The sequence below is a fragment of the Equus caballus genome, chromosome 4 (genome assembly GCF_041296265.1).
Source record: "Equus caballus isolate H_3958 breed thoroughbred chromosome 4, TB-T2T, whole genome shotgun sequence".
Taxonomy (NCBI): domain Eukaryota; kingdom Metazoa; phylum Chordata; class Mammalia; order Perissodactyla; family Equidae; genus Equus; species Equus caballus.
This window is the reverse complement of record NC_091687.1, coordinates 9,787,219-9,805,942: the sequence shown is the minus strand read 5'-3', so window position 1 is coordinate 9,805,942 and position 18,724 is coordinate 9,787,219. Positions and strand designations below refer to the sequence as shown.

Genomic DNA, 18,724 nt, shown 5'->3' with positions numbered 1-18,724 from the left:
CTGTGTCCCATCAAAATTCTCTGTCCTTCCTAAGAAGGCTTTCTTCTAGGGCCCTTCATGCCGGATCCATTGACAGGGAATGTTCCTACCTTCATTGCCAGGGAGATGCGGGCATTTGGAGAACAGGCTGCATCCTCCTTCAGGTGGTCGTAGAAAGAGAAAAAAGGCAAATGAGACGTATACAAAATTGACACAAGTGGCTGGGCCTGGATCTTTCTTTCTCCCTACCATTGTGCCGAGTCACAGGAAAGAGATGAAGTTAGCTAAGACTGAAATGAAAGTAACAAGATGGTGGACAGCTCCCCACACCTCACACCTCACAGAGCAGGTGGACCTGGGTGTGTCAGTTTCCATGTCTGGAAAATGGGAGCATCACTGTTTGGTTATGTGGCTGACATTGAGTATTCATTAACCACCTGCCAACTGCTAAGGAGCACACACAAACCATCTTCCCTGCTTTCTGGGATCTAATATTCTAAAGCTCCTTCTTGAACAGGCCCGTGTGAGGATTTGCGTAATGTTGTCATTTGTTCAGAGTGTTATTATAATTATATGTGAACCTGAACATCAGGTTTCAGATTGCTCTCCCACTATTGAGAAGCCATTTGTAGATGATGGGTATATAGTGATTCTTTTTTTTTTTTTTTTAAAGATTGTATTTTTTTCCTTTTTCTCCCCAAAGCCCCCCGGTACACAGTTGTATATTCTTCGTTGTGGGTCCTTCTAGTTGTGGCATGTGGGACGCTGCCTCAGCATGGTCTGATGAGCAGTGCCATGTCCGCACCCAGGATTCGAACCAACAAAACACTGGGCTGCCTGCAGCAGAGCGCGCGAACTTAACCACTCGGCCACGGGGCCAGCCCCTATAGTGATTCTTAACTGTTAATTTTGGCATGTATTTTTTTCTTACCAAGGTGAAACTCACATAGCATAAAATTAATCAATTTAAAGTGATCAATTCAGTGGCTTTAGTATATTCATAATGTTGTACAATTATCACCTCTATCTAGTTCCGGAACATTTTCATCACCCCAAATTAAAACCTCCTCCCCATTAAGCAGCTACTCCCCATTGTCCCCTCCCCCAGCCCCTGGTAACTGCCAGTCCTCCCTCTGTCTCTGGATTTATCTACTCTGGGTATTTCATATAAGTAGAATCATACAATATGTGACCTTTTTGTGTCTAGTTTGCCGTATACTTTTTGTCACATACTAAATCTAGTGCTTTAGCTTGATGTTTTTGACGTGGCTTCGGTTGTAATTAACATCAGGATTAATAAACGCTCCCTATTCTCTCTTCTTAGTGCATATTGGGCTCGATTCTCGAGCCTCTGTGGAAACCATTCGGGAACATTCAGGAAACCATCAGCACAGCTGGGGAGCCTGTGTAAGACCAGACCCATTCAAATGTTATAAAGATAACTCTGCTTAGACAATAACGCCCATCTCCCACATTCTCAACATCAATTGTAGTCCCACCCTGTAAGTCAGATTTTAGCCCTGGCAAAACCTTAAAGATGTGTTCCACTGGCTCAGCTCTCTCATTCTACACGTGTCCATGCTGAGATTTATTTGGTCCATGAATAATATAGAACTGTTGCAATTCCGCATCCATTTCTTGCCCTTTGTTGTTTTGTCCATTCTCTCACCACCTCTAGGGTAGAAAGGCCCTTTACACAGACTACTCCTCATTAGTGGACATGGCCTGGAACCATTGGTATGATCAGGAAAATGTTCTTGATTTGAGATCAGAGGTCCCTTCCTTTTCTCTGGCAAATTGCCTCTGTTCCAACATGGAGTCTCAAACAGCTCAAATGCTGCCTTTGAGAATTACTGTGTGTGGCCTCAAGTGAAAGGCAGGACAGCTAAACCTCCAAGAGAGCTAAGTTATAGTAAACAGGGCCATATTGTAATAATAGATACTACCGAGTGTTGATCATTGATGCACATTATCCCACAGCAATGCATGAAACAGGCACTATTTAGGCATCATGACCCCATTTTACAGATTAAGGAAACTGAGACACAGAGAGTTGAAGTGGTTTCACCAAGACCACACACCCGGAAAGTCATGACATGAAATTCAAATCCTGGCATTTTAACCTACAGATATCTATCTCTTGACTACGCCAGAGGCTATGTTTATAAAAAGAATAGATTTTCTGAATGTCCGTCTATCGACTAACCTCATATCACATCTAACTAAAGCTATCAGGGTCGCAACCGGGCTGAAGTCTTTCAGGACTTTCTACAACTGATGCGTAGGCTTGGTGGATATTCCTGGTTTGTTGCTGAGGGGTCAAAATGAAACAGAAATGTTTGTGTGGCCTCAACGTTGAGCTTCTCAGAGGCAACGTGTGTCCTAATCCCTCACTTTGGCTGCAAAGCAAGTGTCTAAGAGGATGTATTGGGAAGACTCTTGAATTGGGAGTCTGGAGAATTAGTTCCGTGTCTGACCAGTGAAGTGGCCTTTGGAAAATCATTGGATCCTTCTCTGCCAGTTTTCTTCTCTCTTCTTTAAGAGGATTGTGCCTGATGAACTCTCTTCCTGCTCTCAAAAATCTACAACTTACTAGATTAAAAAACTAAGGATTTCCACATCTTTTGTGATAATGAGGGCACCCTTTGTTTATGGCTTCTTTTCCAGCCTCTATTTGCTAGCCACTTGGGTGACAAATTATCATGGAGTAGGTTTTACTCACCAATGCCATGGACCACTCAAAGGCTGTGACATCACAGAGTTGGCACTTGAGTCTTTCAAGTACAATTGTCAATTGCCTACCCCTGCTCAAGATTCAGGCCCCATACTACCATCTGGCCAGATCCTAGGCTGTCTGGGGAGGTGTATGTGGTTCTTGGCAGGGTCAGGGTTGGGGTTTTGTCAACAGAGCATGATGACATTTCGATAATTTGCAGATCACCATGTTTTGGTCTCACGTCTGGGTGTATCTGGAAGCCCTGCGTCTGCCTCCTGCCAACCCAAGCCTGGGTCCCCTCACAAGAAGGCAGTTTGAGCAGTGGCAACAAATGCTCTATATATCGTTCAAAGATAATGTAGCCAGGCAAGGTAAAATGTTTATTGCGCTGTAAAGGCATTTCCTTAAACCGCCTCTTTGACAAGCTATTTGTGACCTCCATTGAGGCTCTGCTTTGTGGCTACTTCAGAAACTAGTACTTGCTTGTGTGCCCATCTTGGAGAGTGTGCAGTACACAATATTGCCTTTGCTTCAAAAGATAAATCCACTTCTCCTATCCACTTTGCAAATAAATCTCTGATTAAAACTTTAATGTTTTAATATGTATCATTATTGGATATTCTGCCGTGACCTTAAAGACCAAATTAACCAAAAATTTATTGACTTTGACATTTCTGCAGAAGATCTTAGTTTTTAAAGAAGGTATGGAGCTAATTCTGACAGATGTTGCCATGGCAACACTGCTGCCAGCAGCTGAGTCGCACTGGGACCTGACTGCTGAGGGTTTCTGACAGGACTGCAGGCAATACTAGGAGAGTAGATTGAAAAAGATGATTGAGATGAGGGTCAGGGAAAAAAACCCCACTAAATTCCTTTATTAGAAAGAAAGCACACAGATGTATCAAATGAAGTTTGTAATACCAGGTGCCACCTTTGAAAGGAACACCATTGGCGGCTCAGTGGTCCAGGGGGGAGCTCACCCCTACAGTCGTGCTGAAGGAAAATTATGACCTCCAGTGTCTTCAATATAGTTTGTGTGAAGAGGAGCACCAGCCACCAGCTTGTGTCTTAGTACAGGAATCTTCTCTTTGGGGCCCTATCTGCCTCTTGGGCTTTTCTTTAAAATGGATCCTGAAAAAAATCTTGTATTTTTATTCAAATGCTACGATCTTCAGACAAGTCAAGAGTTCAAGCTGGATCCAGAAGAAGGGATGGGCAGAAGGCAATGGTAGCCTGTAGCCAGGATTCCCACTGTGATATTTATCTCCCTTTGTTACTTCCCAGAGAGACTCAGGGAGTCACTCCAGCTTATTGCTAATTAGTGGAAGAGGCAGAACTATAACTCGGATCTCCAACTCCATCGCCAGTGCTCCTCCCGCTCCACCGTATTCCCTCACTTGTAACATGAGAACATTGGGTTAGATGAGCGCTCTGGTCCTTCTAGCTGTGGGATCATATTAATCTCTAACTTGTGAACATAGCTATGAAAGTTCACAACCTGATTGCTGTGTTCTCAGTTGTAACTCTGTAGTGCAATGGATGAAGCCAGGAGAAGACCAGTCAATCTTCTTTTTCACTTTCCAATTCTGTATATATCTTTCTAAAGAGTGCAATCTACAAGACTACAAGGCAAAAATAATGTGGAGAAATTGTATACAACTAATGTCTTCTTAATATCTTTTTATCATATAATTTGCTATTAATTAAGAGGGATTTTATGACATATTCGCTTAGGTGCCCACATAGTACATGTATATGAATAAAGAAAGATTTTATTTATCATCTATGCATCTCATTTTAAAGAACAGCATTCCAAGACTGTAAGTGAGTGCATTGGCTGTTTATTAGCACACCCTTGCATTCTTTGTCAAACATCACTTGTTTGGCCGTTGTCTGTAGGAAGCAGGGGTTCTGTGGAGGCATCTGGTCTCAGGATTACTCTGGAACTCGCTGATTTGAGAGATGTGTTGTCTTTTTGCATGCGGATTGGTGTGAAAAAACACAGAATTTAGAGTTAGACTTTTCCAATCCTAGTTCACTGACTGGATGAATTACTTCAACTCTAAGTATTAGTTGACTTGTCTAGAAAGCAAGAATGATATCTAATAGTATTGTTGGGTGAATAACGTGCAATAAATGTAAAACACCCAGGATAGTGCCTGGAAAATTGTAGATGCACAGTAAATGTCAGTTTCCCCCACAGGCTACAGAATGTGCGTGTATTGAAACTGTCAAGCGGAAGCCTGTCAGTGGATCAGAATTATTACTCTCCATGTTTGGGGTAAATTGGTAAACCTAGAAGTCAGTGAGCTTTCAGCGAAGCGCCTCTACCAAGAGCAAATGTCAGGAAGAATGGCTGCTCTCTGACTCTGGTATACAATGTCCTTTAGCCAGGGTAGAAGACCATTTGGCTAAAATTAAAAATATGTAGCTTACATTCTTTATTTATCATTTGTGTCATTTACCCCAAGAGTATTTTAAATGAAATGCATGCCAGGAGCGCATAATTGAAGATTGTATGAGAAAACTGAAAACATTAAAAAATAAATCACAAAAACATCCTACCAGATTCACTGTTACCAGGTTTTTTTTTTTTTTTTATTTGAATGCTCTTTGCACTTAAATATACAAAGAAGGTCAAAGCATCAATAGTGCTGGATTCTAGAAATACTAACGAAGCCCAGGAGAATTTTCCACAAGTGAAGGCATATAGACAGTATAGTTACTGAGCCCAGCGTAGAAATAAAACGGTGTGAGGGCCTCATCCATCCCCACCCCAGGGAGAAGATGACTGGCATGTCACCCCCAGGAGGATGGGAGCATCTTTCTGAAGTGTTCTGGTCATCTTGGGCCTCCTGCCATTTCCACACCAGTGCATCCTTTGACACGATTCTTTGGGGGATTCAAGACAGGTGGTCACGTGCAGACACTTGAAAAATCCCTCCCCAGCCCCTCTTCTGGAAAGGACATCTAAGAGTCCCAAGGTGGAGAGTAAAATGGAGCAAAGAATATGTTTCCATGTCCACTGGAAACGTTAGAGTTTTCTCCTAGTTTTAGATAACGAAGCAAATAAGCATATTTTAAAAATAGCATAGGGCCTATATATAGAGCAATACAGAATAAGGAAAAGATTGCAAAGTAGATACAGAGTTTAAATTTACTTTACAGAAGAAAACCAAATTTACCAAAAGTACAAAGGAAAAATTTGAAAATTGTCTGCCTTTTGTTGTCAGTAAAATTCAGGTGTCCCTGAATATGTGAAGGAAAAAATGAGAGATGAGATGATCAGGTAACCACATGGAGATGAAAAAGAGACTTGCTTATGAGGTGGATGAGAAAGGAGCTCAATGATGTAAGAAGAGATTTTAAGGGGAGGAAATGTAATGTTAGAATTAAAATTTGCATAAAAAGTGGTGAAGACCAGAAGCAACAATGCAGAGAATTGATTTCCTGATTTGAGGACAAACTGGAGGAGTTCTCTTAAAACAAAGAGAAAAAGCATAAGCAGAGGTGATGGATGTGGAGGCCAAAGACTGAAGACACAACTCATGGATGATTACTATTCTCTAAGGAGAGACTGCAGAATGGCGCAGAGGTGTAGCGGCCAATTTAACAGGAGAGAACAAGCATGAGCTGAAGTTTTCCTAGCTGAAGGAACTCCTGCGTGCAGATCATAAGAAATCACCAAAAGGCGGAATTAATGGGAGGCTAGCCTCTAGATATATTCTTTTCAAATTTTAAATTCAAAGTTTACCAAAAAGCTCTGCAGGCATCTAGATGGGGGGAAACATGCACGACAAAAGGACAACAGTTAGACAGACCTGAGGCAAAGACGTTATCAAATATGTGAGGGATATAGCCAACTAGTGTTCCGTGATAGAACTGTTAAATAAATTGTTAAATAAAAAAGCAATAAAGTATTATATAGCCGTTGATAGGATTTTTCTAAGAAACTTGATCTGTGTGTTGTAAAATAAACAAGTAAATAAGGCCCTTATGTGCATAGAAAATGAATAAAAATAAATACATCAAAATGTTACCATAAGTTATTTCTTATTATTTTTAAACCTGTGGTATGCATTATTTTTTAATCGGAAAAATGTCTGTTTTCGGCTAAAAGAACCTACCATATAAATAAGTATGGAATTTCGTGCTAGGGCGTCACTTCAGTTGTCCTCATCCAGCCCAGTTACACGAGTGGCAGGCTGCTTTTCAGGCCTTATTCAGGGCTCATATTGCCAAGAAAGCAAACAATGAATAAAGTCAGTCAGTCAATAACTTCCATGAAGGGCAGAGATTACAAGTTCTCCTGCAGCCTGTCGCTACCTTCACTACTCTGGGGTCTCAGTCCTGGTTGACCTGCACCCACGGCACAGTCTCCTGCAGGGACTGGCTAGTTTCCGTCACCCAGCTCTGTTTCCCCACTTTGCAGGATACTGCGTCCATCACTGCATTGCATTCACTTCATTCCACTTCCAGAACATTTTGCTAATGCAATTAGGTGTTGGAGGGGACTCAGACATGAATGCCAGAACCTTACTGCTTTCCGCCAAGGAGACTGTTGAGGCAGAAGATGAGAAAGCAGTGAGATGTGCACAGTGTGTAAATTGAGAGCCACGCTCACCATCACTAAGACAAAGATGGTCCGTTCTGACTCTTGTGATTTCTATGTGGTTAATGTGCATATTGGCGACAGTCATGGTGGTCGTGCCTCCTGGACCTTGTGGACACAGTAAACAACATGTGCCTAAGGGCAGGGAGAGCTTTTTTTTTTAGTTTCTCTTTGCATTAGATGTTTTCTACTGTAAATATATTTGGCCAACAGATAGTACAGTTTTTGTGTTGTTTTATGTTTTTTTAATTGAGATATAGTTGACCTATAGCATTGTGTTTATTTCAGATGTACAACATAATGATTCAGTATTTGTATGCATTGCCAAATGATCATTGCGATAAATCTAGTTAACATCCATTACCTTACATAGTTAGAAAAAAATTTTTTTCTTGTGATGAGAACTTTTAAGAGCTACTCTCCTAGGAAGTTTCAAATATGCAATACAGTATTGTTAACTATAGTCACCATGCCGTACGTTACATCCCCATGACTTACTTATTTTATGACTGGAAGTTTATACCTTTTGACTATCTTCATCCATTTCTCCACCCCCTACCCCCCATCTCTGGCAACCGTCAGTCTGTTCTCTGTATGAATGAACTGGGTTGTTTTGGTTTGGGTTTTTACATTTCCCATACAAGTGAGATCATACAGTATTTGTCTTTCTCTATCTGACTTATTTCACTTAGCATAACCCGTTTAGAGTCCGTGTTGTCGCAAATGACAGGATTTTCTTCTTTTTATGGCTGAACAATATTCCATTATATATTTATATATATATGTATATATAAAATATGTGAATATTTTCTCTATCCATTCATCCATTGACAGGCATTTAGAAAGTACCGTTTTGGCATAAGATAGGGTAATGGTGTTTTTCTTCACATTTGGAATGAAGAGAAAAGTTTAATAACATTGAATATCAGAGACTTGAACTAACAGAACTTGAATACTTGAGTATTCAGTAGTTTGAGTCCTTTGGTCTCCGTGGTTAACACTTAAAAAAACCCGAACAAATAGCAGTCATTTATCATTGTGGTTTTTCCTGGCAGGTGTAATATCTACAGTAGCAAGCAGAGTCTAGAAAATGCTTTTCTTGTTTAAATCTACAAGTAGCTACCAAACTAGAATGTATAAAAATAATAATAATAAGAGGGATAACTCTGTCTTTGAAAACCATTTCAATCTTTCTTTGATTTTATCTAGAACTAACACCTAATCTAAGCAAATGGAATCCTGTTTTCCATTTTAATGTTGGCCTACTCCTGCAGTCAGTAAATATGCATTGGAAATATTTAGTAAGAGCCGAAAATGTGGAACAGATTCCAGACATAAAGGGAGGATTGAGGCACCCTTCATTTTCAGAGCAGTGCCAGAGGCAGACAGATATGAGGAAATACAGGTAACCGACAGTCCTTCTCGGTTTCTGTAATGTTCCTAAGCTCTGTGAAAGCAAAGTGCTAATTTTGGCTGGAGAAATAGGAAGTCGTTACTGATGGACTCAAAGCGGAATGGAGGAGTGTTCATTTCTTCCATTTTCCAAGTAGGTCATTCAAATTGTTTGGTTTTTCCTCTCTGTGAAGTGCCCATTTCCTTAACACCATGCCTCTACCAGCATTAATTTCAGTATTTTGGTGACTTTTGTTTGCCATCATTCTTACCAAGAATTTTCTACGTGCTCCCTCCCTTTTTTTGTGACAGAGATCAGGTAAATCGTTGATAGACTGAAGCTGGGGTATTTGCTCCTGTGAGTTCAGTGAACATGAGACCGTGGACAAGACTGAGCCCTTGGCCTCCACCTGCTGGTGGCTGGCATCACAGCAGCCACGCTGGCAGGTCTAATCCAGCCAATGAGGTATATTTAAATTATTTAGCAAAGGAAAGGTGATAACATGTATATCTTGCAGTGGTAAAATCTGATACAGTCAAATTGGTAGGTATATAGAGCACTAGAGATAAATCAGAGACTCATTATTAACATGCTATTTGTATGGAGAGAGTTCAAAAAATGACCTTTGGCAACACCATTAATGCTTCACAGAAATATATTCTCTTCTGGAGGTGTTTCAATTCAGTTAATAGTAAAATCCAACTACTAATAGTGTGTCCTTGGAACGTGTATGCATAGAAGAATTTATGTGTAATCACTTTGAGAAGTAGCCTCTGAAATAACATAACGGCTGCTTTTTCATATGTAACAATATGTATGTGTGATGTGTGCGTGTGCTGGTATGTGTGGCTCTATTTGTCCATACTGTCTGCGTGTATCCTGAGTCCATCTGGTGCGAAGTTGTTGAAATCATTGGGATGTGCACTTCCTGGGTGTGATTTTCCAGACAGATGGAAAGCATTAAGTAACTTAGAATGATGACAACACAACTTGCTTTCTATATTTGAGTCCATAAATCCAGTGTTTGCTCATAGGCTTTATGTATAGTTTCTGATGTGGAGGAAACTTTGCTAGGTCCTTAGGATCCTGGAGAAAGCTTGCTGATTTCTCCAACAGTAAAGCTGTGAGCAGTTGTTTCATTATTCTTAGAATTAAGATGCTCTCCTATTATGTTCTGATTATTACTCTCTTGACAATGGCGACAAATACATAAAAAGAGCAATGTTTATTTAAAACAAGAGATGCAATTCTCCTAGATTTTTAAATAAACTTTTTATTATGGGAATTTGCAGTCATTCAGCAAAATAGAAATCCCCGTGTACCCGTTTCCCCACTTCAATAATTATCAACATTTATAAATTCACTTTAAATAAGTATGTGACAGTTCATGTAAAAGGATTTCTGAGCCCATGTACTTTAATGACAGGGTAGAAAAAAGAAACACATGCTGTGCATTGACTACATTTTGGATCCCTGCACACTTTGGAGAGCCAAATTCTCAAGATAAGAGATTCTCATAGGAGAAGGAAGGAAGTCAGTTTCTAAGAATATGAGTAATACTTGGCCATGTAACAAATAGTATAGCTGTTAACATTATTTTTCATTCCCAAAGTAAAATATGTGGCAGAACAGTGTATTTTGCAACAGGTTACTTTAATAAATAAAAATAAATTTGGGTCAGAAGGAAGGTTTTTAAAAATCCCTTGCCGTGACTGTAGACGAGTGACTCATACTCTCCCTCTCCTGTTTCTGGTTCCCACGCCGCAGGCACTCTCCATCGCCCGTCTCAGGATTCTGGGCTTGACAGTTAATATCTGCAGCATTAATTTAATAGAACAAACTGAGCAGAGTTTATTCAATAAAGAGGAGGAACGGCTAATGCTAATCACATCAGATGGCAGGTTCAATTTTTGAAATATGTGTCCTGAGTATATTCAATAAGATCAATCTGATATTCTTTCTCAGTCTTTCTGATTTAAACATCTCAAATCAGCTCTGCAAAGCTGACACCAGAGTCTTGTTAAAGATGTGGACTCCAAAACCAATTTGACCAATTTGTTCAAAAACTAAAACTTCGGATTGCAGCTTCTTTGTTTCATTATTGCAAGATTTAAATACTACTTAAATCTCTACTTCTGACTGTGTTCTGGCTTTAGAAACAAAATACTCATTTTTTTTTTTTTTATTCTACTTCTCCCAGTAAAGGACCCAAAATCTGGTTTATTTTTGATTATAATGCATATTTGATAACAAAATTGATTTTCCCTTCATTTTCAAGAGGTCTCGTTGAGAAAGCTCCCTAGTGTTTTTTTTTCCATGAATGTGATTTAGCTTCTGGGACCTGCCTCATGAAGATTTTAAAGTTTATACTGAAACGCAATTTTTGAAGATTCTGACTTTGCATAATGAGGACGCTTTTCTTATGCAGCTTTCTTCCATGACCTAGGTATTGGGGCAGACCTCTTCCATTTGGTGACTGAGATGTTCTCTAGGGCATTGCTATCATCTGCTTTCAACCAACAGAAATAGAAATAGCTTGTAGAGGGGACCCCCCACACCTTAAAAGCCATGTCTCAGGAATGGCAAATGTCACTTGTACTCAAATTCCACTTGATACAGCTAACTGCAAGGAAGGCTGGGGAATGGAACATTGTTGGGTGCCCTGGAAGCAGAGAAGACAGAGTTTTGCTGAACAGATAGGTGAGCCTCTTGTATCTGAATCCTGGGCTTCCGTACATTACAAAGAAAGCTTTGAAATCTGAGGAGCTTCCGCAGACAGAGAAGTGAAAGGGCTGAGCTGACTCTGGTTGAGGCCCGTGGAGATACAGACATGACCTGTTTGATTTCTGGTTTACAGATCATCCCTGGAACTGAGGCTGATGTGACTGTTGGAATCTCCATGCCGGCAGCGGAGGGGGCCCCGGTGGAGGAAGCAGAGACAGAGAAGGCAGCTCTTCCAGCTGGGGAAGGAGCAAGTTTAGAGGAGGCCAGGATTGATGCTGAAGCCGCAGAGGCTGTGGATAGCGACAGATCTCAGCCAGAAGAAACAGCAGCAGCAGCACCTCCGGTAAGTGCCCTGGTGAAGGGGAGGTTCTCAGGAGATGGTGCCGGTTGGAATGCGCTGTCTGTTGGTGAATGGTGATAACTCTTTTGGATGCAGAATAAGTTTGTAGCCATTCCGTGGCATTACATGCCACCAAAAAAAAAAAAAAAATCAGATTCTCAGAAAGGGTGATTGCAGCATTCCTGCAATATCAGCACTGGGGGCTTCCGCACAGATCCCCAGTGTTATGACAGACTGGACTTAAGCACAGAGAGGGGAAAAGGAAACTCTGCAATAAAGTTATGGAGAAAAGGAATGAAGCACAGACGATGAAAAGGAGGACAAGGGAGGGAGGAGAAAGAGAAGATGATGGAATGATAGGGTGGTTGTGTGGATTAAATGAGAAAATAGCCGTCAAGTGCTGAGCCTGCTGCCAGGCACGTGGTGAGAACCCAGTATTAGTAGTTAAATCATATTACTATTATTACTGTTTTGTAGTGGTTATTATTAGGGTGCCCCAAATTCACCCCAGCTTAAGGCTTCTTTCACCAAATGCCGATCCTTATGTTGCATTTTCAAAAGAAAAATGGGTCCTTAAATACATACATGAAGTTAGACCCAGCCCCAGTTCCTCAGTTCTTCAGAGAAGCATTTAGGTAACAAGCCTGCATATTCCATGAGGTGGGAGCCTCAGACCCTGGTGCCAGAGCATGGACCGCTCTTCTAAGCCCCATGTTTGGTTCTTCTGTGTTCTAGAAGGTCACAATGTGAGTGGCTTAATGTTATACTTTCTATTTTCCTGATTATTGTACTCATAATAAGTTTCCAAAAACCTCTCCAGCTTTACTCAAAGCTTGACACTGAATTATCCCTTTCATCCTACTAGAAAAACAGATTGTATTGATATTTGGAGAAATAACTCAAAAGTATGTTCCATTTTTTTCGAGAGATTTTTCTTGTCACAATGTCAGGATTATTTTGTATATATTGTTAGACTTGTTGAAAGAGGGTATTATTTTCTCCAAACTGAAGACTGGAAGTGCTTGTGTCCACTGATAGCTGAAGGAGTGTGAACTTGATCTGAAAGGCAGAAAACATCTCCAGACTTCCATGAAGCTGGTGAAACCCCCCTCCTTGCTCATCTTTGTTAAAAGACAAAAGGGATGTCTTGATCCTTTGGTTCTGCTTTCCCCCCTGAAAATAGAGTACGTGGTGTGGTTGGTGGTGGTTGTAACCCCTCAAGCTGTAACTGCAGTGTGGGCTCTAAGGAGAATCAACAAGCAAAGGACAGGGAGATTATTTCCAGACATGGGCCAGCTCTTTGCCAACAGTATGGTTTCAGGCCATTCGGGAGTCCCATGGGACTCAGAGAGAAAAGCACTCAGGGGAGGTGAAATGTCAGTGGGACAAGAATGGACCACCGCAAGAATGTGACGCCCTTGGAATCCTACTGCGGTCGCTTTCAGGACAGTCGCCACCACCCTGCCCTGCCCACGCTCCCTCCTTTCAGTCTCCGGTCCCTCTTCTCAGTTTCCACAGAAACCTCACTCTTCCCAGCCTGCGTGATTGTTCAAGGATGCAGAAACTAATCCCACGGAGGGTTTCTGACTTAGGAGAGAGAGAAAGGAGGCCGTGTCAGGAGGAAGGCCCTGCAAGGTGGAAGGCCAGAAAAGTTTGGAAACAGCAGGCATTTTGTTGAATGAGGGAGCTGGGGAAAGTGGGAGCCAAGGAGGGTGGGGCAGGGGTAGAGGCAGCCCATGGAGAACACAGAAGTCTTGTCTCCCTGGCCTGCTGGGTATCACCATGACTTCCTTCCTCCAGGAGAAGGTCATCCCTTCTGTCATCATCGAGCCCGCTTCCAACAACGAAGGGGAAGGAGAGCACGAGATAACCATCGGTGCAGAGTCCAAGGAGGCCACTGATGCTGCTGCTCCTCCTGTCTCCACCAGCGTGACGCCAGAGCTGGCCTTGGAGCAGGAGGCCGGGGAGGACTCCCAGCCGGCGCCTGCAGCTCTGTCTGCCAGCGAGGTCTCTCAGGAAGTGCCGCCCGGCTTTCTCTACAAGGTCTTTCCATTGTTTCTTTCTTTTAATCTGGTGGCCATTTGTCCTTCCTTTGCTTTGAGGCCCTTTTGCTTGAACCTGTGGTTTTCCAAGTTTTACTTTTGCTCTTTGCAATCTGTATTCTTTCTCCGTACTGCTCTCGCCTTCATCCCAACATCACATTGCCACCTGGCAGGGTTTACGGGCTGCTGGACAAACAAGAACTACGGTAACGTCTTACCATATTGTAACAACCCATAATTAAAGGAAAGTTTGCCACAGGGCAAATGATATGTCCCTTGGTGCATGGGTGGATTGCTTCGCCCGAGGGTCCTCCCCTCTCCCCTCCCCTCCCCCTTCCCCCCTCCCCCCCCCCCCCCCCCCCCCCCATGGAGCCCTGGGAGTCCCTCCAGCCTGGGCTCTGATCAGGGCTTGGAAATTACCCTTGTGCTCACTTGCTCCCCATGTGGATCACACGCCTCCAGAGGGTGGAAAACACGAACCATTGAGTCAACTCTGGCACCTCCTTATTGTGCATGCCCCAAAGTAGGGAGCCAATAAGTGCCTGAAAAGTAAGTGAATAAATACATCAATGGGCTTCTATGAAAATGAAGAGAAAAAGAGGCCAAATTAATGGGAAGAAGGTTTTTGCTCAGAGAGGCCATCAAATGGCTACTTAGAGCCTTCATAAATCCATGGATCCTTACCAGAAACCCCTGTGAATACCTGAAAACACTGGCTTAGGCCAAGGGTCGAAGGCAGAGAATCCTACCTAATAGAATATGGTGGGAATTTTAAGTTTCATATTTGATTTTACATTTCAAAATTCAGCTCTTTTTCTTTTAGAAAGTACTACATTTATGTGTGTTTGTGGAGCTGGAATTGAATGGTAACAGTCATTATGTTTTTCTTCTCTCTCTCTCTGCTCATTAGAAAGTAGCTGCTATCTTACCACCTCACGTGGGGACAGAGCGAGTATAATGGACTTATGAATGAGATGATGTGGGGAAAAAATTAGACATGTGGCTAGTGAGGGCTTGTGTTTTAAGTAAAGCACAAGAAGTGAAGGAGGCAGCGTGCACGTGAGGCCCCCCCTGGCTGGGCCCGTCCCTGGCTTCCCCCACCACCTGCGATGTGAGCTGAGCATCACTTAACTCCTCTCTTGGGGGGTGGGGGGGGCTTCAGTTTTCTTATCAGAAAAATGAATTTGGAGATAAGCTCGTCATTTCCAGATCTGACATTTTATGACTCTATATGCAAAATCCACGTTTCAAAAGCTAGTTGTTTAATCTCAGGGGGGTCGAGGAGAGGACATGGGAGAAGTAAAACGGGCCATTAAATAGTTATTCCAGCTGGGTGATGACGCCATGGGCTTCATTATACTATTCTTTCTGCATTTTAAAAAAATTTTCTATAATCAAATTTTAAAGAAATTTTTTTAAAAAAGGGAAGGAAGGGTGGGAAATAGGACAAATGTTATTGAAGGGTGCAAGCTTGCAATGATATTAAAAATACCCTACAGACCTACAGCACAGCATGATGAATATAGATAACAGTAGTATATTATAATCATCACACTTACTAAGAGACTAGAACTTAATTACTCCAGCCTCTAAAAGGAAATGATAATTATGTAACACGGTACAGGTCCTAATTATCAGTACAATGGCAATCATGTTACAATCTATAAATGTACCAAGTTAACATGTTGTACACCTTAAGTTTACACAATGTTATATGTCACATATAGTCCAGTTAAAAAAAGAAAGAAAAAGAAAGAAAAGAAACAGATTGGCATGGTTTAAAGAGTAGGATAGAGACGGAAGTTAATTTATAAAGGAATTGATCACAGGGTTTAATTCAGCAGTGATTTCCTTATAACATGCAAGTGATGGTTTTCCTAATTATTAATTATTTGAGAAGCTGGGGTTAGAGGAACTTTCTGCTGCACATTTTTAGTTCCGGTTAAAAAACAAACAATAATAAAGCATCAGTGATAATAAAATGCAAATCTGTAACAAAAATATGACTAATTAAAATTTAATGACAACATTTCAACTCTTGCAGAAGGCATTGCACCAGTAAATATACACCCAAGTGGCCTCAGGATCAGTCTATAAGAATTGGATTTTTTTTCTTTTTTTTTTGAGGAAGATTAGCCTGAGCTAAGTACTGCCAGTCCTCCTGTTTTTTGCTGAGGAAGCCTGGTCCTGAGCTAACATCGTGCCCATCTTCCTCTGCTTTATACGTGGGACACCTACCACAGCATGGTTTGCCAAGCGGTGCCATGTCCACAACTGGGATCTGAACCGGCGAACCCCAGGCCGCTGAGAAGTGGAACGTGCAAACTTAACCGCTGTGCCACCGGGCCAGCCCCAGAATTGGATGTTTTAAGTAAACAGAATAGGGTTTCCTTTCTGCCTTCAGAGGCCTTTTCCTTCCTTGGGATGTGGTACATAGCTTCCTCTTTTTTATCCAGCTTAGAGATGCTTCTCAGAGTGCCTGCTGATAATCCGGGAGACTGATTTTACGTCTCCTTTTCTTTGTAAAATTGATTGGTTCTTTTACAATCTTTTGCAGGTGGAAACACTGCACGATTTTGAGGCAGCAAATTCTGATGAACTTACCTTACAAAGAGGTGACGTGGTGCTGGTGGTCCCCTCGGACTCGGAAGCTGACCAGGTAAAGGATGAGATTGGAAGGTGCTACAGGCTATATTGGTTTTTCCTGAGGGTCACTTGGACACAGTGACTCCCTGAGGACACTTTCATTTTCTGAGATGCTCCAAGGCAGCTCTGAAAAGGATTTAAGGGCTGTGACCACACACATCACTAATTTTAGGTTTTTAGCACGTCTCTCTTGGGATGCTGTTATATTGTTTCTTTTTTATACAAATAGTTGACCATTTCTTATTACATACCCACTTTCTAGGGGTGTCGTCTCTGAAACACCAGCCTTGAGGAAATACAGACGCTATCCATGTGCATTAGAAATCCCTTCAAGAGTAGTTAATGGCCTCTGGGTGTGTGGAGGGGACCAGGAAAGAACATGAGGGAACTCTCTGGGGATGGAAATGTTTTATATCTTGATATGGGTGAGGGTTACACGTGTGTACGCGTTTGTCAAAAGTCACTGACCTATACACTTAACAACCTCTGCATTACACCGTATTTAAATTATACCTCAACTTTTTAAAAGGTTCTCTAAAAAGAAAAATCATCTTTGAGCATACAGGTCTGATGTTAAAGAACCGAGAACTCCGTTGTATTCTTGTTCATAGGGTTTGTGAACTCCTGGGCCCTGCCCCGTGGCTGAGTGGTGAAGTTTGCATGTTCTGCTTAGTTGCCTGGGGTTTGCCAGTTCAGATCCTGGGCACGGACCTAGCACCACTCATCAAGCCACGCTGAGGTGGCATTCCACATGGAAGAACTAGAATGACCTACAACTAAGATATACAATGAGGTACTGGGGCTTTGGGGAGGAGAAAAATAAAAAGAGAAAGATTGGCAACAGATATTAGCTCAGGGCCAATTCTTCCTCTCCAAAAAAACCCGAAAAACAAAAAAGATTTGTGAACTCCTGAAATGGTATGCAAAATGTGTAAATTTGTTTAACGTATTTTTCTTCAGAGAAGAGCTATAACTTCCCTAGTATTTTCAAGGAGATTTATGAGCCCTTTGCCCCGAAATAAAGTCACTACTTAGGATTTTAAGGCTTACATGTGCCACATTTTGTTGTTTCTCTTGATAGTACACTTACCAAGATAGATTACATGCTGGTTCAAACAAAGTCTCTAGCACAAAAAAATTAAATTAGAAATTAATAATAAAAATAATAATAATAAATTTTTAAAAGCCCCAAGTATTTAAAAATTTAAAAAATGCCATTCTAAATAATCCATGGATCAAAGAAATCACAGTGTAAGTTTAAAAAATATTTCATAGTGATCATTGATTTCCAAGTTTTCAGCCTAAGAAGATAAAAAGAGATCAAATTAAATACAAAGTACATAGAAGGAAGGAAATAATAAAAATAAATTGACCAATGAATGCATTTCTTTGAAAGGATTAATAAAATTGTTAAAACCTTAGAAATAGTCTTCAGGAAAAAATGTGATGCACAAATTTCCAATATCAGGCAAAAGTGTGTACATATCTCAAAATCTTTAAAAATCCCATTCTAAAGTTATAAAATATATAAAAAGATATACTTAGAAAATATAAACATATTTTTTGCTTGAACCATAAGTTATCTTTTAAGGGAATTAAGAGCAAAAAAGCTGGTCTTTCGTGTTTACCAACATACTTAGCATTTCCGGTCCTCTTACATGCTTCTACAGATCTGAGTTTCCAGCTGGTCTCGCTTCTTTTCTGCCTGAAAAATGAAAAATTTCCTTTACCAAGTCCTGTAGTGCTGATCTGCTGACAATAAATCCTCTCAATTTCTGTTTATCTGAAGATGTCTCAGTCATCTTCAGTTTTAAAGATATTTTCCTTAGGCTATATCCTTAGATAGATTAGAGAGAGAATTCTGAGTTGATTATTATTTTCTTTCATCTCTTTAAAGAAGTTGTTCCTTTGTTTTCTAGTCTCTACTGTTTATATTAGAAGTCAGCTGTTGCTTGTTTAAAGTCATTTCTTGGTATATACAATGTGACTTTTTCCCTGACTGCTTTGTAAGAATTTCTCTGTATCTTTGGTTTCCAGTGGTTGGCCTGTAATGTGCTTAGGTGTTGGCATTTTATAGTTTTCATGCTTGGGGCTCACTGAGCTCCTTAGACTTGTATCCTGATGTTTTTCACTACATTTGGAAGACTTTCAGCTATGATTTCTTAAATTTTTTTTCTCTTCCTCCTCTTTTCCTCTGTCTCCAATTACACATATGTTGGACTTCTTGATGTCTAAGACTGTTCTTCTTTGTCCAGTATTTATTTTTCTCTGG

The 18,724-nt window shown here is 41.0% G+C and overlaps 1 protein-coding gene across 6 annotated transcripts in view; it reads left to right on the top strand.

Annotated features, from left to right (window-relative positions):
* AMPH (amphiphysin) overlaps positions 1–18,724 on the top strand; it is a 227,823-nt gene that overhangs the window by 204,755 nt on the left and 4,344 nt on the right. For all 6 annotated transcript variants that reach the window (XM_014738983.3, XM_023638939.2, XM_014738984.3 and 3 more), the window contains 3 exons: positions 11,558–11,767; positions 13,565–13,807; positions 16,364–16,465. In XM_014738983.3, the coding sequence (XP_014594469.2) occupies positions 11,558–11,767; positions 13,565–13,807; positions 16,364–16,465 (555 nt within the window). The remainder of the gene's footprint in view (positions 1–11,557; positions 11,768–13,564; positions 13,808–16,363; positions 16,466–18,724) is intronic.